At 37.3% G+C, this 24,233-nt stretch overlaps 1 protein-coding gene across 10 annotated transcripts in view; it reads left to right on the forward strand.

Annotated features, from left to right (window-relative positions):
* The window catches only part of AOX1 (aldehyde oxidase 1), a 46,684-nt gene that overhangs the window by 5,051 nt on the left and 17,400 nt on the right, over nucleotides 1–24,233 (forward strand). For 6 of the 10 annotated variants that reach the window (XR_007507027.1, XM_049808288.1, XM_049808282.1 and 3 more), the window contains 20 exons: nucleotides 676–784; nucleotides 1,338–1,464; nucleotides 2,383–2,444; nucleotides 3,056–3,136; nucleotides 3,981–4,061; nucleotides 5,185–5,329; nucleotides 5,500–5,592; nucleotides 7,377–7,528; nucleotides 7,768–7,861; nucleotides 11,018–11,127; nucleotides 11,977–12,161; nucleotides 13,324–13,486; nucleotides 14,352–14,444; nucleotides 16,165–16,334; nucleotides 17,676–17,802; nucleotides 18,397–18,519; nucleotides 19,654–19,750; nucleotides 20,680–20,804; nucleotides 22,283–22,416; nucleotides 23,734–23,821. Coding sequence is in view for 9 of the 10 variants with exons in the window: in XM_049808288.1 (XP_049664245.1) it covers nucleotides 676–784; nucleotides 1,338–1,464; nucleotides 2,383–2,444; nucleotides 3,056–3,136; nucleotides 3,981–4,061; nucleotides 5,185–5,329; nucleotides 5,500–5,592; nucleotides 7,377–7,528; nucleotides 7,768–7,861; nucleotides 11,018–11,127; nucleotides 11,977–12,161; nucleotides 13,324–13,486; nucleotides 14,352–14,444; nucleotides 16,165–16,334; nucleotides 17,676–17,802; nucleotides 18,397–18,519; nucleotides 19,654–19,750; nucleotides 20,680–20,804; nucleotides 22,283–22,416; nucleotides 23,734–23,821 (2,359 nt within the window). In the remaining variant the exon portion in view is untranslated. Of the gene's footprint in view, nucleotides 1–675; nucleotides 785–1,337; nucleotides 1,465–1,806; nucleotides 1,902–2,382; nucleotides 2,445–3,055; nucleotides 3,137–3,980; nucleotides 4,062–5,184; nucleotides 5,330–5,499; nucleotides 5,593–7,024; nucleotides 7,170–7,376; nucleotides 7,529–7,767; nucleotides 7,862–11,017; nucleotides 11,128–11,976; nucleotides 12,162–13,323; nucleotides 13,487–14,351; nucleotides 14,445–16,164; nucleotides 16,335–17,675; nucleotides 17,803–18,396; nucleotides 18,520–19,653; nucleotides 19,751–20,679; nucleotides 20,805–22,282; nucleotides 22,417–23,733; nucleotides 23,822–24,233 lie in introns of those variants that run through there. The other 4 variants (XM_049808303.1, XM_049808332.1, XM_049808342.1 and 1 more) reach the window with 4 other exon arrangements.

The raw sequence follows: 24,233 nt of genomic DNA on the forward strand, positions 1-24,233 counted from the left end.
TGTCAACTGAATATTTTTTTTAGGTGGGGAAAAGGTCAAAATGTCCCAGTTGTTCCTTTTGGCAATTGCATTACATTGGAATGAAATGCAAATGAAAATGCTTCAAGTTATTGTAAGAGTTGAAATTAAAACAGTCAGAATGACATTTGAAAAGAAACATTTCAGCTATAGTAAAACAAAATATTTTATTGCTAATGATGAAAAGCTTTGAAGAATTTTCATTTTGGTATGTTGTTCCTATTTAGAATGATATTTATCTTACATGAGAATTTCTTCTGGGTCAGAAATTTGATTATAAATTTGCAGCAGCAATTCTTTACTTCCTTCAAATGACTACACCAACCCTCCCTTCCCCATCTTCCTCCTCCAGAATACACTTGACAGGTTCCTTGTGGGCACAAGAGATAAGGGGTCAATTGGAAAAGACTAAAGTATTAAGGAAGATATGAATTCCACAGAACTGTCTTCATAGATAAGTTGGTTTTTTTACTGGGGACAAGAGACACAGCTAATAAGTGATCTCTTCCTTAAAGCTTATTCTCTTCTCATTCCAAATGTTGATAGTGACTGTTTTGTAAATATAAGCTATGTCTTGATTGACAGCTAAATAATATTCATGCATCTTTATTATAATAAAATAATATTCATGTTCTTTTTCTCCTTTATGTTCCAAAGACATTATTCAGCAAATGCTTGTTTGCTTCCCATTTGCTCTTTGTATGGTGCAGCAGTGACCACAGTAGAAGGTGTTGGAAGTACAAAAACCAGGGTTCATCCAGTTCAGGTGAGAGTACAGTATCACTGTGTAAGAGGATTACTCATTTCTTCCTTTGTATAGACTGGCTTGAGTGGCAGTGCTTTTAGGACATGGGAATTCCATATGATGATTATTCTCCCTGCTAAATGATAACAGAAGACAACACAAGTTTCTGATGGTTGGTTGATCAAGGCTGTTGAGATATGGCTTATGATGGATCTTGCTTTAATACTAACAGCCTGATCAAATAGTTGATATGTAAGAATTGTTGGAGTGGATCAGGCTTGTGCTCTATTTGGGCTAATGGCGCATCTTGAACAATACCCCTTTAGCTGATGTTCTAGTATAAAGGCAAAAAAGACAGAAGTCCACTGAAGGTTAATTAGCTTCCTTAGTAAGATGTGGCTGAGCATCACACTCAAAATAATTATTCTTATTTGAGGTTGCTTAAATTGTTTTGCTTAAAAAGTCTGATTTACTATGAAAACAACATTTGGTATGGTGTCTCCTGTTTAAGAGAGAGTTCATTAGAATGGTGATGTACACTGGGAGGAGTGCTATTTGTGGTGTTTCTTTTCAGGAAAGGCTTGCCAAGTGCCATGGTTCCCAGTGTGGTTTCTGCACCCCTGGAATGGTGATGTCCATATACACTTTGCTAAGAAACTACCCAGAACCAACATCAGAGCAGATGATTGCAGCTCTGGCTGGTAAATATTGCCACTTTTTCATTTGTAGGTATGTCCTTGAACCATTTTCTTCAGGTATTGTGTATGTGAGTGCATGTCTGTGTGAGTACACATGTATGCGTGTATGTATGTATAAAAATTGTGCTTCCCAGCAGAGTTGCTACTGCATACAGACCTTGTATTCTCTGTCATTCTTTTCTCCTGGAAAATGAAGCATGCAGCTGTGGATTTTTTCTGGGACAGGTGTTGAAAACATCCCCATATATGTCTTTTGGAGTGCTTTAAATCAGGTGTGCAAAAATGTCCTATTGGAGAAGTAACTGCATCTGAATGTCTCTGAGATCCCATTACATCTGGAGTTGAGAATCTCAGAAGCCTCATGGGAGACCCCCTTTGTGGTAGGAATAAACCAGTTAAATATGGCAGAGAGATGCAAACCATCTTCACTAAGGGAAAGTGTGAGTGTGTTTATTCCATGTAAAATAGCCTTCTGTTGTCTGTTGTGCTCTAGAGTCACTGTGGAGCCAAAGGCATTTCCTGTTACTATGAGGTGAATTCAGATGAAGGTGTGATGTTGACCTCCTTCACTATTAGAAATAAGTCAGGAGGAAGGAGAAAAACATTTTGAGTGGGTGATGAATATTGTACAATCTCTATTGTACAATCACCTGCATACTAAGCTGTAGTCAGCATTCCCTCTAGTGTAGCTCTCAAGTATTTCATACAAAGTATGGGAGTATTTCATACTCCCCTTGAAATAATAGTCTTTTTCCTCAGGAGCTGCAGGGTCCTAAGTCTTGTGACACTGATCTTTTTTGTTTTTCGGAGAGCAAACACTTCTCCTTAAGCTTCAAAAACACAAACCTCATATAAATATGTGACACTTTAAAGCTACATGCTTTAGAACAAAGCTTTTTCTTACTCATTTCCTTTTTTCAGGGAACTTGTGCCGCTGTACTGGATACAGGCCAATCCTAGATGCCTGTAAAACCTTCTGTAAGGTAAGTAGTGATGATAAGAATACTAGATTGTGCCCATTAGTGTATATATGTATACAAACCATCAAGATTTTCATTAAGATCATCTCTTCCCTCTGTTAAAAGATCTAGGTCCTAGTAAGGTGTATAGTGGCTTAACCCATTACAAAAATTGGTTAATGCAAATGAACTTGGTGTGTAGCCTGGATTATGAAGAGTAATCTGAAGTAACTCCATGTGTTTTACTCTGAGTCAGTACCAGCATAAATCAAAGCAGAATTTGGATCAATATTCTTAGTAATTTATCACGTAATGCAATATGTCAGAAACCTACGGTGAAAGAAATGGGAGAGTGAACAGTGAGTAAAAGAACTAATACAGACCATCTATGTGTGCTTTCACAAGGTCAAGTGAATTTCAAATAGTATGAATTATTTTGTATTAAGGACTTCAACATCTGATGATTTTATTTTTTAATATCACTTCTTTAATACATAATTCTTCCCATTTAGCTTATTATTAAACTTCATCTACAACTTCATTGAAATATAAAGAGACACTCTTACTGGCTTAACTAGGCTTTAACTCATTGCCATTCTGGGTAATAGTTCACTAATGGAATATTCGTACTTTAGGAATCTGCTTGTTGTCAAAGGAAAGCAAATGGAAAGTGTTGCCTGGATCAGGAAGATGATTTGTTTGCTAAGGAAGATAAGGTAGGGTTTTAAGTATTTTACCTGTCTTATTTAGGTATAAAACTTATAGAAAGAATATTGCATGGCTTTTTTCTTGTAATTAAAGTAAATGCAGTATACTCTGCCATTTTTATCCTCCACCTTATTCACCTTACATAATATTATTTGTAAAATAAGATATTTTATTATTCCTCACAAGAAATTTGGAGATATTTCTAAAAATTAAGGATTCTTTGTGTACATTTGTATGAGGAGGTGATGAGGTGGCAGGTAGTTGGTATAAGGTAGTTTGGATCTCCAGAGCTGAGATTTGAGCAGTTCGTCAAGTTCAGGAATAGTCTTAGCTTGACTCATACAGTGATCATCACATTGTGCAGGAAATCAGGGTATATGTGAAACTGTCTTAAATCAATGATCAGTGATGATCTGAATGTAACCACTGATCTCGGGAATCTAACTGCTGACTTGAGTCTGAAGAACTCATACACTCTTAAAAATCAGAGTTATGGTTGTAATTTTAAATGAAACCTCTTATCCATATGAATATTTGACCAGCTACTTTCTTACAGTAGGACTACAGGAAGCCTGTACTTAGTCTTTCAGTTGCTTGCGTCTACACTGTCATTTGCGTTAGCAGTGAACTTTAAGAAATTGTTATGAACACTTCCTTCACCTCAGCAGCTCCAAATGATGCATGGTAATTTAGCACCAAATCCAAATGATAATCGAATTACTAAGTTTCTACTGACCTCAGTGGGACCCTCATGGTTTGTTTATGGTTTTGCTTTTTTTTTTTTTTTTTTTTTTAATTGAATTAAAGATGAGAGAAAATTCTTGGTCTTTGCTTGTTTTCTTTCTTTTTAAGGTTTCCATCAGACTATTTTCAACAGATGAATTCCAGCCCTTAGATCCCACCCAGGAGCTTATATTTCCTCCAGAACTAATGGTAATTTTTCCTGCTTACAGACTATTCTTTAGCTCTGTTTTTTCCTTAGTAGTCCATAGTTCAGAACTCATTCTGAAGTCTGCTTAGCAGTAATTCATCAGAAGAAATGTCATAACATTTTAATATAAATCCAAAATCATATTTCTTTTTATTTTTCCAGTGAGCTTATTGAATATTCACATACAAAAAAAATAATCATATTGGGAAAATGAAGTTGCAGAGTTAAGAGTGACAAGACAAAGTAATCTAAACTGGGTTTTCAGTGCAGTACTGAAGACACAAATGCTTCTCAGCAACCTGAATGGCAAACACTTTTTAACACTGGCAAACCAATACATTTTCCCCATTTTGTGGCTTAATAGTTTTGTTGGTCTTTTCAAGTGTTAGCCTCAGATAGCGACCCAGACCAGGGAATGTTTAGCCCAAGTGATTAAGGTATGATAAATATATAAGCAGCTGAACTAAGGGCACTGGAATGGAAAGTGTCAGGCATCCTTAATTATTGACAGCAGTACTCGCCCTATAAAAACTGAAAGTTGTTTGCTTTACATTATTGTCCATCTACAGATTCAAAGCCAAATTCTCTGTAACTAGCTGGCTGGTTATGGAGAAACGTTGATAGCTGTGGGACAGGGGTACTTGACTATGCATTTATACCACCACTAGTTCACAAGCTATTTCCAAGTGATCAATGAACAGTGCTAGAACAGCCAGAGACATCCACATGCATGCTTAATCTAGAAAGGGATGCTGCTGCCAGTGTCATTGGTGACCTCCAAGCAAGCTAAGCATGCAAACACCTCACTAAGTATTTTTTATCACTTTTCCAATAATTTCAGTGATTGCAGGATCTATTCCTACGTATTTTGCTTGGGTGCTATTTCTTATCAATCAATCTGTTTATTAGCTCATTGGAATTAATTGAAGACGTTTCACCAATGCAGTTTGGAAATTCACCACTGTGCAAAGAGCCAGCATAACAGTCCCATTTCTGTCCAGTTTTGAAGGATTAAGTAGAACTACCATTGTTTAAGAACTTCTTTTGACTTTCAGTCTAGTGTCTATTAGACCTTGCACCTGTCTATATGTCTAAATATTTAAATCTGCCTTATTTCCCCATCAGAGAATGGCTGAAAATCAACCAAAAAGAACTCTGTTTTTTCATGGGGAGCGAATGACATGGATTTCTCCTGTAAGCTTAGATGAATTACTGGAGCTGAAAGCTGCCCACCCCAAAGCACCTCTTGTGGTTGGGAACACCAGTGTGGGTATGTATACAATCAGAATGGCTCTTGTTGCCATAGTTCCAGTGTGCATGGGAGGAGTGGGGCTACATTTATCATTCCTTTTGCATTTTCATCCTTAAGCTTACTCTCTACTATGTTGGAGTTGTCATTATGGAAAGTGTCTTTTGTCTAAGTCTATTCCTATCTGGTAGGACCTGAGATGAAATTTAGAGGGGTGTTCCATCCAATTGTTATTGCTCCTGCAAGGATCCCAGATCTGAATGTGGTGAAACGCATGGATGACGGTCAGTAGACTTTACTTTGTTCAGACTTAGGAGATTCTTCTGCGGTAAGGGATGCTGCTGCATACCATGGTGCTGAAGGTGTGAAGTGGCTATGCAACTCATTCCTAAGCATGCTTGGTTCTTTCCCAGATCAAGGTGGCTGTGGCTACTGTTCCAGCATATGGTGCAGTTTTGTCTTCATGACACAGTGCAGTACTGACCAGCAATATTATCTTGGGCCCCATGAGTCATAATAGTGCAAAGGAATTATTCTGTTAATACTGATTCTGGTACTAAGTCATGCAATATTTGTTTTGTGATCTCTGTACCATGCTGTGGTGTATAGCAGAGAGAGACCCATACAGAACCACAGAGAGAGTTGGCAACATTGCATGCTAGCTCTACATTAGAAAAAAGGCTATGATTAAACTGGCATAGCTAATATGCATTAACTAATCTTGTTCTCAATCATAAGAGCATTAATTATTGTAGATTAAAAATTTTATACCTCAATTTGTATATTTAAGGTAAGCACAGAGATTTTTTTAGACAAATTTAGACTAGGTTTTAGTTTTTAAATAAATTCTATTGAAATTAGAAATAACAACTAGAAATAGATTTAAACTTACTATGATAGCCTAAATTAATTAAAGATAAATTATGTTGTGCAAGTTTACTGCCAAAGTTTTAAGAAAAGTCAAACCCTATATCTGATGAAAATTACTTGCTATATGCCTGAAGCCACTTTTTTGAAGTGGTAAACTGTATTTGGCAGTTCTGTTATTCCATTTAGAATACCTTTTCATTTCAGATCAGTCATCCAGTTCTAGTCAATGACTAGCTTGTTCTTAGCTGACAAGTAGCTGGGAATTGAAAAGAAGCAGGGAGAATGTTTACTGCTTTTTTAAATCTGTAAATAAAACCTAGGTATGAGAAGGTGAGACTTACTAGTTCTAAACCAAGAGATACACAGTTTAGTTTGCCAGCCAGAAATAGTATTTCCTCTCTTTAATCAGATTTAAATGCAAAACATGTTCTGATTAAATTTTTGTTTCAAACACACAAAATTAAATATTGCTTTACTTGGTTAATGAAAAGCCATTTAAAAATTATGTATCTTTTGATCTATATTTTTAATTGAATTCCAGTGTTCATTCAAAACATTCATAGCTTACTTAAAGTCTATTAACAATTTTGAATAGAAAGGCACTGTTTACCATTTTATAATATTGAAAATTTTTTAAAGTATGATCTTAAAAAAAAATTATAACTACTAAAATAAATGCATATGGTTATAGATTGTCTTTCTAGTGAGAAAAAGAATACTATATTCAGCGTTAGGACTGTTTGGTTTTTTTTCAATTGCTACCTGTCCATACCTGAGGAGAATAACTAGAATGTACACATATGCGAAGAAAGATCAAATTATGATGAAAATTATGTTTAAAAATAGGAAGAGCCTGTTGAAAACATTTTGAAGCTGACTCATCTTTGGGTGAAACATCACCTAAACATTTACTCAGTCAAAGTGGCTGCAAGGGAAGAAGTTGGAATGGGCAGCTGGAAGCAGAGAATGGATTTCCCTTTTAGTAGAAGTGGTGAGCTATTAGCTCAATTTCATCATTTGATGAAATTATAGCCTCAGTTTCCTGAAATCAAAGGTCACAGTCCCTTTAATATGCAAAGGCTCCTTTTCTTATATCTGCCTGTATTCCACATGATCAGTCCTAGTTCTACAGTCTGAACATAGTTTAAAACCCAAGCAATAAAGCACACATTACACTTTCATAATCTTTTGGTTACAGGATTAACTCTGGGAGCTGCCTGCAGCCTCTCTCTAATGAAAGACATCTTGACAAATGCAATCTCAGAGTACCCTGAAGAGAAGACAAAGGTTTTCTGTGCTGTCTTGCAGCAATTAAGAACTCTGGGTGGAGAACAGATAAGAAATGTTGCAGTATGTTGTGCTTACTTGCAATAACAATTGTAACAAATTGTAAGAAATGTGAAATTGCTCCTGACCACATGTAAAATTTACATTTTTAATTCTGCTTTTAGCAGTGAATTTTCTATCAATACATCTTTTTTGAGCTTTCAATATGTATACATTTATAAAGAGTCTACATGTTATATTGCCATCTAACATAAAAATGTGAAGGTGATGGAGAAGGGTGACATAAATTTCTGTTTTTGAAGTCATTAGGTGGAAACATCGTAAGTAGAAAATCAACCTCAGACTTGAATCCTATTCTGGCAGCCAGCAACTGTATGCTCAATCTGGCTTCAAGAGGTAAGAGGAGATAGCCTGTCTGTAGTAGTGCCAGAGGTACAGAATCCTATTGTATGGGGAGAGGGGAAATAGCAACAGGTGAGCTTTTGTTAAGGAACCCTTTTCCCCATTGTCATACAAGATCACATCAGCAAGAGAAGCAATTTGCAAATGAAGAACACGTTAAAGATTACCATGTCAAGAGTAAGCATTCAGACCAACCAGATCACATGTACTTCTGTGGGCCATGAGTTACTATAAGCACTCACAATTTGAGTAGCTGTATACTACCTCCCCACCTCCCTGGTAGCTTTTTCTGTAACTGATGCTTTGCACTGTTTTTAAAATCACCCTCTGGCCCCGAGAACTCTGGCTTCTTGTTCTTCACAGGTACTTACTGCTGATACAGGAGCCACTAGTTCAGCACCTTTTTCCATGCCCATTTCCTCAGTTTCCTTCCATCACTGTGTGTATACTGCACTCTACCTGCTCCTTTTCTTGTGCACTACCTTACTATTGGAAGGGTGATGAAATTATTGGTAAACATGAGCTATCTGGTGGCCTGGAATTGCATGCTCTCCCTTCTAGATGGCTTATGTCCTTTTTGCCCTTGATCCACACAGGCTTCATGTTGCTATTTCAGACTGTGTAATGCTCCACTCAACACCCTGAAATACATGTTCTTTAAGGGTTTGTTTCTGAGCCAGGATTTCTTGGAACAGATACACAAAAACTTACGCTGTGTGATTTCCATGACTTCTTCCTGTATAGTTTGGCATTGAGAAGAAAAATAGCTGTCAGAATGTTGTTCTCACAAGTGAAAGTACAAGCATTTGCATCTTCTTATCAACAATTCTAATGATGTGCTGTTGGGGTTTAACCCCAGCCAGCAACTAAGCACCATGCAGCCACTCACTCACTCCTCCTCCCCACCTAACCCTCCAGTGGGATGGGAAGGAGAATCAAAACCAAGTAAAACTCCTGGGTTGAGATAAGAACAGTTTAATAATTGAAATAAAAAATAAAATATACTACTACTACTACTAGTAATGAAAAAGAAGATAACAAAAAGAGGGTGAAACATAACCCAAGAAAGACAAGTGATGCACAAAGCAATTGCTCACCACCCACTGATCAATGTTCAGCCAGTCCCTGAGCAGCGATCTGCCCCTCCCAGCCAACTTCCCCCAGTTTATATACTGGACATGATGTCATATGGTATGCAATATCCCTTTGGCCAGCTTGGGTCAGCTGCCCTGGCTGTGTCTCCTCCCAGCTTCTTGTGTCCCTCCAGCCTTCTTGCTGGCTGGGCATGAGAAGCTGAAAAATCCTTGACTTAGTCTAAACACTACTTAGCACACAACATTATACCAGCTACCAGGAAGAAAATAAACTCTACCCCAGTCAAAACCAGGATATATGCTTACTTATTTGAGTGATGAAAAGGATCACTGATGGCTATCTCTTTCTGTTAACCTGGCAGAACGTTACTGCTGGGTGAGGCTTTTAGGCATTTTGAGAGGTTTTAACATATTTCTTTACCAAACGGTAGTCAGTCAAACATAGGAAAAATGGATTGTTCAAGAAAAGGAGGTTGCAGAAGCCCTATTAGCATTTATCTTAGATCACAGTGTAAGAGAAAATGCACGTTCCTGGATCCTGGCAGGCTCACAGGTGGGATTGGACAATAATCTTTATGTATGTAAACCAAGTGTATTCTGGATAGAATTACAAACGCAAATTCCAGAAAGACCAGTGCTGCTGTTCTTAACAGTGTTATTTTCCAGATTCACACTTCAGCAAAATAAAATTCCTTTACTAAACTTTTGCTGTCACACTAGTTATATTTGAGGAATGCGATTTTAATGCTAAATGATTGTCATGGTTTAAGCCCAGCTGACAACAAAGCACCATGAAGCTGCTTGCTCAGTCCTCCCCCCTGGCCTTGATTATAGGATGAACAGGTTACAATGTCATCATCACACCTGACATGAAAAAGATGAAGAAAATAATCTTGCTGTAAAGCAGTCAGTCTTCAAGTATCATGTTCATTGAATATGAGGGAAGTATTTTAATATATGAACCTTTTAAAAATGCCACAGAAGATTATCTGGTTATAGAAAGTCTTGGCATAGGTCAGGGCTACTGCAAGGTAAATAGTGTCTAGTAATAAGAAATCACTTATTTAAAAATGCATTGGACACCTAAGGTAGCATGTGAAAAGTACAAAGGACACAGAATACTAGTTAAAAATACACTTTGACTTCATCTGTCAATCACGTGGTTAAGTTCCACACCACACGTGGTCAATCACTGTGGATTTCCATCTGTACAATGTTCATATCTCTGTGTTCTTGCAGAATGACAATGCTAATGGACAATTGTGTTACTGGTACAGCAGCAGTCCTACCAACAAAACTCCTTCAGCCAATGGAGCTTGTTTAATTAATAGAATCAATTATATGTGTTAAAAAGATTGCATTTCCAGAAGGCTTGCTAGCTTAGCTGTGTAGTGATACTGGCAAACCTGATGTAGCATAGATGTAAGTATTCAAAGGGCTCTTGCAGACTTAGGTTCCTTGCAGAATTTTGTCCTCTTCCCTTTTGAAAATTCTATCTTTAATAGTATATATCATAGAATGACAAACATAGTCACTTTTAGAATAATCTACCAGAAAGAGAAAGGAAAAAGCAATAGCATTTATTCCCTTCTGGACTCCTAGAAGGGTTCAGAATCTAAAAAAAACCCCAAAACCAACGAAACAAACAAAACCCCAACCCCAAAAGTATTTCTTTTACTTTTGCAGCAGGTCTTTCCCATTCAGTTTTTTTCCTCATTTTTTATGTTTTAGAAGGAAAGGTAGTGATGACAGCAGCTGGAGAGATTTGAAACAGATGGATGGGAGTGGGGATGGGATCATTGTAGCAGTATCAGAAAGGAGAATTATGGAATAGGGATGATCTCTGGGCGCTTTCTTAGGACTCTGGTGTTACAATACTATGGAAGATGGAGCAGTCACTTGTATTTATAGAGCATACCACTGACAATTTGTTATGTAAACTCTGCAGTTATTATTTACTCAGGAAGCCTGCAGGTGGTTTTTTTCCAATTAGAATATGATTGATGTATGTTAATTGCACAATTGTACAGAATTTTCTGGATTTGGGATTTTTTAGGAGGAAAGCGACAGATTCCTTTGAGTGATATTTTTGCAGATGGAGTTGGTAACAATACCATTACACCAGAAGAGATCTTAGTCTCTGTCTATATTCCCCACTCTAGGAAGGTAAGCTACTAGTTTGTTTAATTTGTTTTATTCAAAGTTAAAGACTATTAAATAAAGAGCAAGAGTGGGCATAATCCCTATGTTGAAAGTAACACTATTACTGCTCACTTTCTGAATTCCTTACATTTGATCCTGTCAGTGCCATACTATCTCCCAGTTTCAGCCAGAAAACACAAATCAGGAGGTATCTGGTGATATATAAAGAGTGATATTCAGACAATAGTTTACCCTATAATGATGAGTGCGATCGCAATTGTCTAAACTCCCTAGAGAAAGGGGTCTTGGACAAGCTGCCATAGTCCTCACCAAAGCAGGCTGCTCACCTGTGATATGGTTGACATCAAGCAGGTAAAGCATTGTCATCTCTTGAGGATTTTTCTTAAAATAAGATTGGACACGTGTGTGGTGCTTCCATAAATGTTGCTGAACTGAATAATAGTCTTTAACTGGTATTGTGTTTGCAAGAGTGGATATGGGATCTTATAAGAGAATCACGGGTCATGTTATCCGAATACTGAAATTTGGCAATACTTTGAAGCCTCTAAGCTTTTCATCTTCTTATAAATGCAACTCCACTCCACAAGATCCCTGTCTTCCAGCTATCTACCATGAAAAAATCTAGGTCATCTGAACTGTGTAGATGATGGAGGATTGAGTATGGGCTGCTAGAAAATCAAAGATGGTAAAGCTACTGAAAAGTCAAGAGAAGGAAGTGTATGGTCTTGAATGCTCAGGAGGCTGAATTTGTGCTCTTCATTTTTTATTCTTTCTTCGTGTAGTGCAGTAACAATTCTGCTTTCAGATACTTAAATGTCTGCAGGTTGCCCACTTCTGTCTGATCTTGCTCAGGGGGAGTATGTCTCTGCATTTCGACAAGCACCAAGACGAGAAAATGCTCTCCCAATAACCAATGCTGGGATGAGAGTCCTTTTTGAAGAAGGTACAGACTTAATAAAGGATTTAAGCATTTTCTATGGAGGTGCTGTCTCAACCACAATCTGTGCAAAACAAACCTGTAGGACACTTATCGGAAGGTACAATTTCTTTGCCTTCTCTCTATCTCTGAATAAAGGGACTTTGAGAACTTGGGTGTACTTCCTTGGAGCATGAAAGAACAGAAAGATTTCACTTGCCTGGCTGATGCCACGTATGTTCAAGTGAATAATCTGGTCAAGCCTTAATGGTGACTTTTCAGGATTGTTACATTTTGGAGTCTGCACATGGGTGCAACTCTGGTGTGAAGTATGCAGAGAGATATGAGATATGAGCTGTGAGATAGGTGGATGAGGTATACAAAGTCAGTTGTGTACCTAAGCCCAAGCATCAGCAAATGATGCTGTATCCTGTAGGTCTGATAATCCCCTAGTATCAGTGTTCTTGAGTCCTTCACTTTGGCTCGAATAGTTAGAAAGTTCGAGAATTTCAGATGTGCTCAATAAACTTAGGAGCACAACTCAAACCTTAACCTTTTCAATATATCTTCATCTACAAGATCCAAATAATCTCTGATGTTAATCCCTGAAATTCCCTCCCACTTTGCAGCATCTTTCCAAGTTTTGGAGGAAAAAAATTACAAATAATTCAAGCAGTATAAAACCATTGATCTAAACTGAGTCCCACTGGACTGTTGTACCATTTAATATACAACTGTTTCAGTAGTTGAAGTACTCATTATTTTTTGCTGCTTTACATCATTAAATTTATTCTAACAGCTTTATATTTTGATATCTAGGGTTGTGTAACTATGGAGAATTAACTGTGTTGAGATACTTCAAGGAGTTAGCCTTTTTGGAAAATGTGACTACTATCCAGCACTAATCAGATCCCTTGAAAGCATCTACAGTTTGCATCAATATTACTACCCACTTTTCTTTAAATATAGGACAGTATCTGCAGAATAGCGATAATCAGTAAGACTGTTAAATCAGCTTTAAAGCTGTAATAGGTTTTTGTTTTGTTTTGTTTTGTTTTTAAAAGGCTGGCATAAGACTCAATTCCATTGACTTAAGGGACTTGACTTCTGTGAGCAACATTGACCTACACCGTTTTCAAAATTGCAAGCCATTATTAGAATCAATATTTTGGCTTCATTGTGAGCAGAATTTTGCCTGTGGTCCATGGTACAAATGTATTACTGCAATTCGTTTGCGTTTTTTTGAGTCCTGGTCTGATTGTATCTATTATTCTTCTTGACAGACACTGGAATGAACAAATGTTGGATGAAGCTTGCCAACTAATTCTTAAGGAAATTGCTCTTCCAGGCTCACCCAGTGGTGAAAAAGTAGACTATAAGAAAATTTTGGTAGTCAGTTTCTTCTACAGATTTTTCCTGGAAGTATTGCAGTCATTAAGGACAATGGTAAATTGGTTCTCCCCGTCTGCTTTTTTGCAAACTAGTGAAAGTTTTTTTTCTATCTGTTGATGCTTCCGATTTGTACAACATGCTAAATATTGTCTTTGGGGTTCAGATCTACAGAAGAACGTAAGTGCTTAGATCCCAAAGAAATTGATGGAGAGATGCCCAATTAACTTATAGGTGCTCAGATACCTTTACCTTCGACATGAAGCTTTAAAAAAAGATTGACTTATGTTAATGCAACAATATATGAGTATTGACCTCCCAGGCCCAGAGAAAACATACATGAGGTCTTACTCCATCTGTCTGTAGTTCAAAGCATAAATAGACAGAATAAAAACAAGGGCTTTGGAAAGCAACTGTAGGTGTTAAACCAACCCTCCTTCTTGTACGAGTTGTTGACTGGGAGAGGAGGACTCTAAAATTTCACTTCCCAATACATTCTAGGTGTAAGTTACTTATTTTTGTCTTAAATCTGTTCTTATGAGGAAAAATATCCCTTTTGCTTTTTTCTTCTGTGTTACCTTGAGCTTTTTCCTCTGCATTACCATTACTAGGTAATTTACTACTGCCAAGAGTGATTCTGTGCCAGTTTTGGACCCCAGAACAAAGCTTTTCTGACTATCCCTGCTTTATGTTGCTTACTTTAAACAAGCGTATTTGTTGAATCCAATACATTTTAAAATATTTAGTGAAATCTCAAAATGCTACATTGTTTTAAAATTGTTCTTTTAGAGCCTTTCTAGCTTGTGACAGTCTTGAAGGAATTTCCTGTATAAAGAGTTTGTATTTGGTGATTTTGGTTGTTAGCTTTTTTAGTTGGAAAGTTCAAAATGTGAGTTTTAGTAGTAATTCACTTCCTTTTCAGGATCCTTGCCGCTATCCTGGCATACCTATGGAATATAGGAGTGTCCTACAAGATTTCAAAACCAAAATTCCACAGAGTATCCAGATATACCAGGCAAGTGATTTTATTCTAAGATTGTTCTGTGCTTTGCAAGACTTGGTAAAAAGTCACAGTTCAAGCATGACCCTTGTTGTGAAGCTCAGGTACAAATTTTCCAAAGGATCGAAGGCAACAGGCTCTTAGTGGTTGATTTTAGCTGTATCTCAATTAGGAAAACCTTGTCTGTAAAAATAGACTTATATGGGTATACTCACTTCTAAACAGTTCTCAAAAGATAAATATGCTGAACAAACTCCATTGTCAGACTGATTAAACTTGGTATATTGCAGTGTGCAACCCAATTGGAAAAAAATTAGAAGAAAATAAAAAAGATTGAAAAGCCTATAGAATACTATAGTGATAGCTATCACTATAGTATTCTTGTCTCAAGATACGCTTTTCTTAAGATCTCAGAGGGCTTTTAGGTCTTACTGTAGATTTAGGAATCAAGATGGACTTTGTGATGGCCATCTGATCAAATTAACAGGAGTATTCAAGGAGAAGTCAGCAGTAGAGGGCAGCAAAGAACACCTTTTGGTTTTTCTGAGCTCACCCCTGTGACTTGATCATGGTGGGAACTGCAACGATTTTTTATATTTTGATACCCTCAATACACAAGTTAAAATCCCAAGTTTTTGAAAACCTAAAGAAAACTCAAATGAAATCTAGGTAAAGATCTTTTTTCACTTTCAGATATTCTTTAGAATAACATTTTAGCTTTAAATACCTCAAATTTGTTCAAGTCATTATCTTCAGCTTCCTTCAGAGTTATCGTCAAAAAAAAAGTCACTACAGACTTATAAAAGGGGCCAGGATCAAAGAAACTAGTTTTTATGACTTTCAGTAATTTACTCCTCAGCTGCAAGTAAATGATGGAACAACAGAAATGGTAACAATTTGTTATTCAGATCAGTTGACACTGAGCAACAGAAATTACTTAGAAACTCAGAAAATCTGTTTTTTCACTTTAAATTTCTGTCTAACTTTTGCAAGTCCCTATCTTTTGTCTGTACTTCTTCATGTGAACATTACTAAGCTTTTAAAATTGGGGGGGGGGGTGGGGGGGGGGGGAGAATGTATATCCTGAATAGATAATTACCTGGTCACTCTGTTAGTGGAAAAGTTGAGATGGTTTGGCTGAGACAGCCATTTGGGGAACTTTAAGAATCCAAGTGAAAAGGTTAATAAGGCACTAAATTCATACAAAGGTGCAAGGAAGTAAAATTAAGATGAAAATATTTAAACAATTTCTCACTGATTTACATTGATCAGTTGCAATCTTTCAGCGAGGAAGGCAAATCATAGGAATCACTGCAAATAGCTCAGAATACAACACCATACACTGGTAAAATACAGAGTAGAATCTTGTGACAATAATTTGGAAAGTTATCAAAGCTTCATGACACCAATCAGTAAGAGAGGAAACTGCCCTTCTGAAAAAGAAGTGCTGTTTGTATCACTTTGATGTAAATGATTAAGGAAAAAATCCAAGTAGACAAACCTGTGCAAGCCTCTCAGAAGGCTCCTTAGGAGAGCAAGTTGAAGAAATTCCCAGGAGCAGCAGTCAGGTCCTGCATCCACATCTGTTTTCAATATTGAACCAGAAGATAATATCCACAGTTGTTCCTTCTGAACAATTGTTTCTTCATCTGATTTTCTGATTTCTGTAAGAATAACGTGACTATTCTTTTTTTAACTGTTTGGGGGTGGGGTGTGTGTATTTTTGACTGTACAGGACATAGAGCCGAGTCAGTCTCCCCAGGATCCTGTAGGACGGCCCATTATGCACCAGTCTGGAATTAAGCATGCCACTGGTGAAGCAGTTTACATTGATGATCTTCCTTCTGTGGATGGTGAGCTCTTCCTGGCTGTCGTCACTAGTTCCAGAGCTCATGCTAAGATTGTGTAAGTGTTCAAAGTGTATCTGAAGAAAGTGTTATCATGAATTGCTGTCTGAGATTTTTAGAACAGACTAATGAGTTATGTGTATATAAAACAGCATGCCTGACGCCCACACTGGCTCAGGTGCTGAAAGCAATATTGTCACTCTAGTAGAAGGATCTATTTGGATTTAAGTGTTTCACTCCATATTACTGTACTAAGAGGATTGAACTGTTTCTGGTCCATGAGCTAGGCTAGATACCTCCACAAAGTGCTGAGCTGTGCAGTGCAAGCAGGCACCAAAACTCAGCTTTACCAACACAGCTTTGAGATCTCAACTCTGTTATGAAAACAGAAGATTGTTCAAAATGTAGGAAATAGTGTTGCAATATTGCAGCAACAAAGTAGCAAAGCTTGTATGAGGCCTTATAGGAGAGGAAGATGGGAGGAGGATTTTATTTTGAAAGAAAACTTTTCACTTATGTTTTTACATTGCCAAGATACACCTATTCTAGAAGTTTGTTCAACATTCAGGCACCAAAATGCACATCTCCAAGTTGTCTGCCCAGCATTCAGGCACCAAGACATTTATCCAGGTGGTCTGGTCAGGATTAATTGTGATGACAGAGAGGACTGGGGCTGCTAGCTATAGAGTCCTTGTCATATTACCTGGCTTGTTCTTAGGTTGGTGATAGTATGCTGGGTTTGGATGTGCTCTTTTTGTTACCATCAAGGAGCTGACATCACCCCTATTTCTGTGAGTCAGTAGGATTTATTCACTCTCCTTTGTCTTCTGATCTGGGTGTCCAGAGACGATGCCTGTAGATGTGCTGGGATCTTGACGACCTGCTAAACTAGGTGCTATCAAAACGTGCCATTCTTATAGATCTTCTGCTGTTCTTTCTGATGCTTCTACACCCATACATTCCCATTCATTCTCCATTTATACTGGTCTTGCCATTTCTAGTATAATTCTCTACATGAACTCTCCATTTGTAGATGCTTCAAATATTTGTATCAGTTTGATATCTGTGTAGGCTGTGAGGTCTTAGAAAGTTGTGATTGTGGCATCATAATTGTGCAGTGATTTTCATTAAATCAATGCAGTTCAGGCAGTCTAATGGGCCAATGATTTCCCTGTTGCATCTAGAGTATTTCCTAGAAATGGAGCAGGCTAGTAGAATTTTAAATTGCCTTTGACCTGCACTTCTTTCCATGCTAGAGGTAAAAGAAAAGGACATGTCTGAACGTATGAGCACATCCTGGCAGTACAAGAAACTTACCTCTGTATTGTGTTCCCTTCCTCTGTGCAACACTTTGTTAAAGTAATGAATTAACACTTCTCTCTTCCCATATCCCAATCAGATCTATAGATACCTCAGAGGCTTTGAAAGGACCAGGTGTGTTTGATATCATAACAGCTCATGATGTACCAGCTACAAATGAGTTTTACTACTCTGATGGTCCAGAGATCATATTTGCAAGAAACAAGGTATAACTACAGTCTTTTTAATACTGATTTTCTTCATTTTTTTACTGTTTTTCTTCAGATTTTTATAATGAAATTTTACTTGCTGACTCTTGAGTTTCTGTATTGTGTGTACATCAGGGAATCACTTTAGGCATGTAACAAGGTAAATGTCTTAAAATTTTTTCCCACTCCCTTTTTAACTTCAAAATAGCTGATGTGCATTATATTCTGCATAGAGAAAAATATATAAATCAGAAGAATACAGATTAAACCTCACAAAACCATCTGAGTTGTTGCAAGAGTATATTTCATTGAAAGTTAGGCTCCCAAATCACTTATCCATTTTTGAATACTGTATTCTCCTTGATTCCCCAGTTATACTGGTATTATTTAATTAGTTAGTTAGTTATTATTATTTATTACTATTTATTATTTATACTGGTATTTCTAATAATTTGTTAGCTTCCTGGATGATCTAAAAAATGCAAAGATCCTGAGTCAAAACAAAATTCTAAAAAGGAAACATGAATAATGGTTATACAAAAGAATAATATCAGCAGCACATGTGGGAATAATTTGAATCCACTGTTCTATTAAGTGATGTGTATTTTACAGGTGATTTGTGTGGGTCAGATTGTCTGTGCTGTGGTTGCAGATTCAGATATTCATGCCAAACAAGCAGCTGCAAAAGTGAAGATAGAGTATGAAGTGCTGGAACCAGTCATCTTAACAATTGAGGTACTAATAATTTCTTTTCTTTTGCTTTTTTATGGTTTTATCTATATAATTAATGGAAGAAGCTGTTTATACTCTTCACTTGTTTTTTAAACATGATTTTCTAAGGAAACAAGGTGAATATGAACATCCAATTAATCAGTCTGTCAGTCTCCCTATAAATAACTTTTCAACCTTTTGGGTAATTTTGACCACTTGTGATAGATAGGCAACAGTCTCAAAGGTATTAAGGTCCCACAAATTTCATAATAATAAACATAAGAGTAGAAGAGAACTCTTTTAATGTTCCCACTGAGGAAAAGGCAATGAGCATGCTGGTTGTTTATAATTCTTTTGGTAGCTACCAGTTGGTCAATCAGCTCCTGATTATCTGTAGCATTTTGTATCTGTTGTCAGGCTAGCAAGCCAACAAAGTTAGGCTGGAGACGGAAGTGTTGGAGTAATGTGAGGGGAGAGATGTTAAGGATATAGAACATTTCTAAAATGTGATGTGGGAGTCATAGGGGAAATGGACTTATGCTGGGTTAATGAGATGAGTGGAAGTAAGGAACTAAGGACACATTTGCAGGCAACCAGCATTAGTTCTGGTAGTCACTTTACAGCTTGTTTCCATAATGCATGTGGGGTGTGACAGAACAATATTTCTGGTATAAAAATAGAAGTAGATTGGCAAATTTTACTACCATTTCCTTACAGTTGAAACTCCAATGAAGTCTTATTAGAAATAAAGCAAATTGTACTTAAAAAATAGATTCTACTTTTACTTAGTCCTTGTGATTTCTTCCCCTCTTAACGGCATCACTCTTTGGATGATGGGGTTGCATTCTTATTTTCTGCTCTCTTGGTCACTTGCTAAATGTATGAGAAGGAAGAGCAGGTTGAATAAACTGAATGCATTTCCTTCAGAAACTGCTATCATCAGTAACACAAGATACATCAGGAAAGACTTGCTCAACTGCATACACAAACTCATCAACAATGACAGTGAAGTGATGAAATACTGTTGTTCATTGGCTTTGATAGCTGGTGGTTCAAATCTCTGAAAAGAATGGTGTTTCTCCTGAGAGTAAAATGCCACAACAAGCTGAGAACCTTTAAAATACTTTAAAAAACTATTTCTCTTTTTCTCCACTGCAGGAAGCTATAAAGCACAACTCGTTCTTTGAGCCAAAAAGAAAATTAGAACACGGAAATGTTGATCAGGCATTTGAAACTGTTGATAACATAATTGAAGGTAAACTGCAGAATACATTTGGTGGGAAGTTGTTGTCAGCATTTGGATTTGTCTGTCTGTTCTTCAAGTCCAAGTTCTACCTTTTTTCCATATAGCCATTAGGCCTGAGAAAGCTTTTGGTCACCTGGAAAAAAGTGTGATTAAACCTACTGTTTTTGTGGTCCTGCTACTACACTCAAGCTTTCTGCATCTTCTGTCCTTGAAACAGAATCACAGAATAATTAGGCTGGAAGGGGGTCATCTAGCCATCTAGCTTAAAGCAGGTGCAGTTAAAGCAGGTTACTAAGGGCCACGTCCAGTCAGGTTTTGAATACCTCCAAAGATGGAGATTCCACAACCTCTATAGGCACCTCTTGCAATGTTCGACCACTTTCATGGTGGATTTTTTTTTCTTACATTGAGTTGGAATTTCTTGTGTTCATTGCCTTTTATCCTTCCATTGTGCATCTCTGAGAACAGTCTGGCTCACTCTTCTCTACACCCTCCTATTAGGTAGTTGTGGACAGCAGTAAGATCTCCCCTTAACCCCTTTCTTCTCATGGTTGAATAAATCCAGTTCTCTCAGCCTCTTCTGATACATCCTGTGGTCCAGCCCCTTGACCATCTTGGTGGCTTCCTTCTTGACCTGGTCCAGTATGTCTATGCTTTGTTTAATTTATCATGTTTTATTTAATATTGTCACCACTTGTAGGCAATATTGTTTCACTATTAATCAAGTTCTGTTGATGCCACTGGAACAAGACCAATTTAATCCTGCAAGGAGTTTCATCTGTGTTTTTATTTTAGATGTTGTTCATTCATACAAGAAGCATCATAAGATTTGACACTGATTACCATAATTTACATGATGATGTGCAGTTAGTTCTTTCCTGGTTAATTTCTTCTGTCCTTTTCCCTCAGTAACACTTGTGTTTTTCTCTTTGGATCAGGGGAGATTCACATTGGGGGACAGGAACACTTCTACATGGAGACTCAGAGTGTGCTTGCTGTTCCAATAGGAGAGGATAAAGAAATGGATGTGTATGTGTCAACACAGCATCCAGCAATTATTCAGGTAATACAGAGCATTCTCAGAGAAAGTGGTTGAACCTGTGACAATAGAGCTTTTTAAGTTTGGTTTACAAATCCATTTTAACAGTTTAGAAGCAGTAGGAACATGAAATTGCACATCTGGCTTATCCAACAACAGCTGCTTTGTAGTACTGCTGTATCCTGATGAACACTAACCACTACACCGTAAGGGTAAGGAGGAAGTAAAAGGCTCTTATTTCACTTTGAGCAAAGTACCTCATGCCTCACTATTGTAAGCATGAAGAACTCCCTGTGGAGCACTGAGGCTCCTGCATCTCTGTTAGCTTTCCTTTGAGGTGAGGAGCAATCAGTGCCCTGTAGATTCAGAGTCTGCTGAAGGTTGGATCAGTTCTAATGGCTGTAGGTGAGACTTCTGCTCCATGCCAAAATCATAATCATAGAATGGTTTGGCTTTGAAGAAACCTTTAAAGATCATCTAATCCAACCCCCTGCCATGGACAGGGTTATCTTTCACTAGATCAAGTTTCTCAAAGCTCTGTCCAACCTGGCCTTGAACACTTCCAGTGATGGGCCATCCACAACTTCTCTGGGCAACCTGTTCCAGTGTCTCACCACCCTCATTGTAAAAAATGTCTTCCCTATGTCCAATCTAAACCTACCCTCTTCCAGTTTAAAACCGTTGCCCCTTGTCCTGTCAATACAGGCCTTGGTAAAAAGTCTTTCTGTTTCTTATAAGCCCCCTTTATATATTGAAAGGCCACAATAAGGTCTCCCTGAAGCCTTCTCTTCTCCAGGCTGAACAACTCCAACTCTCTCAGCCTTTCTTCATAGGAGAGGTGTTCCAGCCCTCTGAGAATTTTTGTGATGGTAAATGGTAAAGCAAAGGCTGGCATAGCATATGGTCTACATAGCAATAGCTATGGTGCATGAAACTGATAGTATTTCAGACTCAACGCTGGCATTTTGTGTTCAAAGCCCAGTTCAGCTCCTTTTATCATTTCCATTATTATTGTATTGCCAGTAGCCAAGAAGTATGAAGAACTTTGTGTTTGAGAAAATGATTTGAAGCAAGAATATTCCTGATACTAGCAAGACCTTAGACTATTAAGAAACAAATAGTTTTATTTGAATTAAAAATTAAAATCAAACTTACAATCTTAGTAATAAAAATAATAACTCTATTTTAATCCCTTTTTATTATACCTGAAGCTTCTTACTGTTTAGGTAATGAAATCCAAGGGTATTATTCTTGACTCCTGTCCACGGCCATTTCACAGGCTCCATGGTAGAGATTTTAAATGTGAACACTGCTGAGTGTTTGTTATCTTTTTCTTGCTTTTTAACCTAGGGTAGAAGAAAAATTATTTTCATCTGATTTAAAAAAACACAAAACAAACTAGAAACTTCTATGGAACCCTTTTCTAGAAAAGGTTTTTATTTCAGAACCTAACTTTTTGGCTTAGTTTGTGTTGGCATAAAAGATTAAAACTGGTTTTACAGGAGATGGTAGCTGCAAGTTTAGGTGTTCCAGCCAACAGGATCATGTGCCATGTTAAACGAGTTGGTGGAGCTTTTGGTGGGAAACTCCTGAAAGCTGGCTTACTGGCATCAGTTGCTGCAGTGGCAGCAAACAAGTAAGTGCAGTATGTATGTATTGGGATATGAAGAGAAAATGGGGTGAACAAGTTTTGCATTCTGGCTAAAGTGCTTTCTCCTTTCCCAAAGTTGCTAGCCAAAAAGTCATAAAATCCTGACTGTTCACATTTTGTAAGACTATTCAGTGCATTTCTTTGTTTTGTTTTGTTAGACTGCTTATGTTAGGCAGCACTAGCCTCAACTAAATTAATGGTACTTGAAGAAATTGGTATTAGTATAAGCTAGAAATATTGTTGAAATGATTGAGCATTTCAAAAGGACCAGTCCCTAACTACAGAGGCTTTGTATGTACATTCAAAACATGACATTAACTATCCAGATGTGAACTTTACTGGCACAGCAGGATGCAGAAGGAAGAGTTCATGAGTGGAACTGCTTTTAAGAACAAGTAGCTCTAGTTCAGTCCCCAACATCTTTCAGACAAAATTAGCTTAAATCTATTAGATATTATGGTTTTGCTAATACAATTTGAATTAATTTAGGAACCTTAACACATAAAGCTTCATCCCCCACCCTCCAAATTTGGCAGGATAATATTGGCAATTAGCTATCAGGGGGTAGTAACCTCTTTTATAAGCATAAACTGATATGCTGCAGAATGCACATCAGGCTACATCCTGTCTTAGCCAAAATCATCTTGTAATCTGAGTGGTTAGCTCAATGCATTTCTCTTCTTACTACTGTCACTGTTGTACAAACTGCTCTTGATTATTTTTGGCCATGTTATCTGTGTTTTGGATTAACCAGACCATGCTAAAAATATTTTTTAATAGTTTAAATAATCTATTTTTATTGTTATGGCTTTATTTTACATCTTATGTCTGGGGTTTTTTTCAACATTAACTATTTAAAATGGTGTATGCACTTGTAGACTAATTTTCATATTATTATTATTATTATCCATGTTTTGGTTTTATTCCAAGGCACCCTATTTCAGTACAGTTCTGAATAGCTCAGAGGCAACTATGTCTTGCTTAAAGTTGAATGCTAACTGCTGATAGCTCACTTAACACAGTTCAGTCTTAACACTGAAATAGCGGTTTCTTCAGAAGTTTGCACTGAGTTATCTCATTGGCTTTCAAGAGATGAAATTAAAATTCTGACGTCATTGTAAATGCAAAAAAACCCCCCAACTCCAGACATAGCTGTAAGGATATATTCAAGCCTATTAAAGTTAAGTTTAATCTAAATGCATATTTATATGCATGGCTCGATCTGAATACATGATGAATAGCCATCTTCTTAATAACAGCTCTTATTTTGACTGAAATTTGACTTTTCTTCTGTTGATTTAGAACCAGCAGAGCAGTCCGTCTTATTCTGAGCCGAGGGGATGATATGTTAATCACTGGTGGCCGACATCCTTTTATTGGTAAATATAAAGTGAGTGCCACAAGAATTCAGGGAAAAAGTACCTGCCCATATTCTGTGAATAAGTATTTCAGTGTTACTGGTTAATATTTGCTCTATTAATGAAAATTAGTATAACCAATTCAATTTTAAAACAAAACTACTAGCCAGGGAACCAAGAGATAGCGTTACTGTACAGCCCTTTTTCTGCTTCTGCCTCTATCTCTGCAGGGGGGGGGTTGTGTTTTGTGGGGTTTTATTCCTAGTCCCTTTGTGTCCTTTTCCTTTTATAGCTCTTTCTATCTCTCTTTCTGGGAATGGGAAGCCAAACTAGCTCAGACTTCTGCAGAAGTTTATTTTAAAATGTCCATATGGTACGTTCACACAAAGGAGCAGCTAGTTTTCACAGAACCAGTGTCATACAGGAAATCTCACCTTGTGGAGG

This window comes from Accipiter gentilis, chromosome 1 (assembly GCF_929443795.1).
Source record: "Accipiter gentilis chromosome 1, bAccGen1.1, whole genome shotgun sequence".
Classification (NCBI taxonomy): Eukaryota; Metazoa; Chordata; class Aves; order Accipitriformes; family Accipitridae; genus Astur; species Astur gentilis.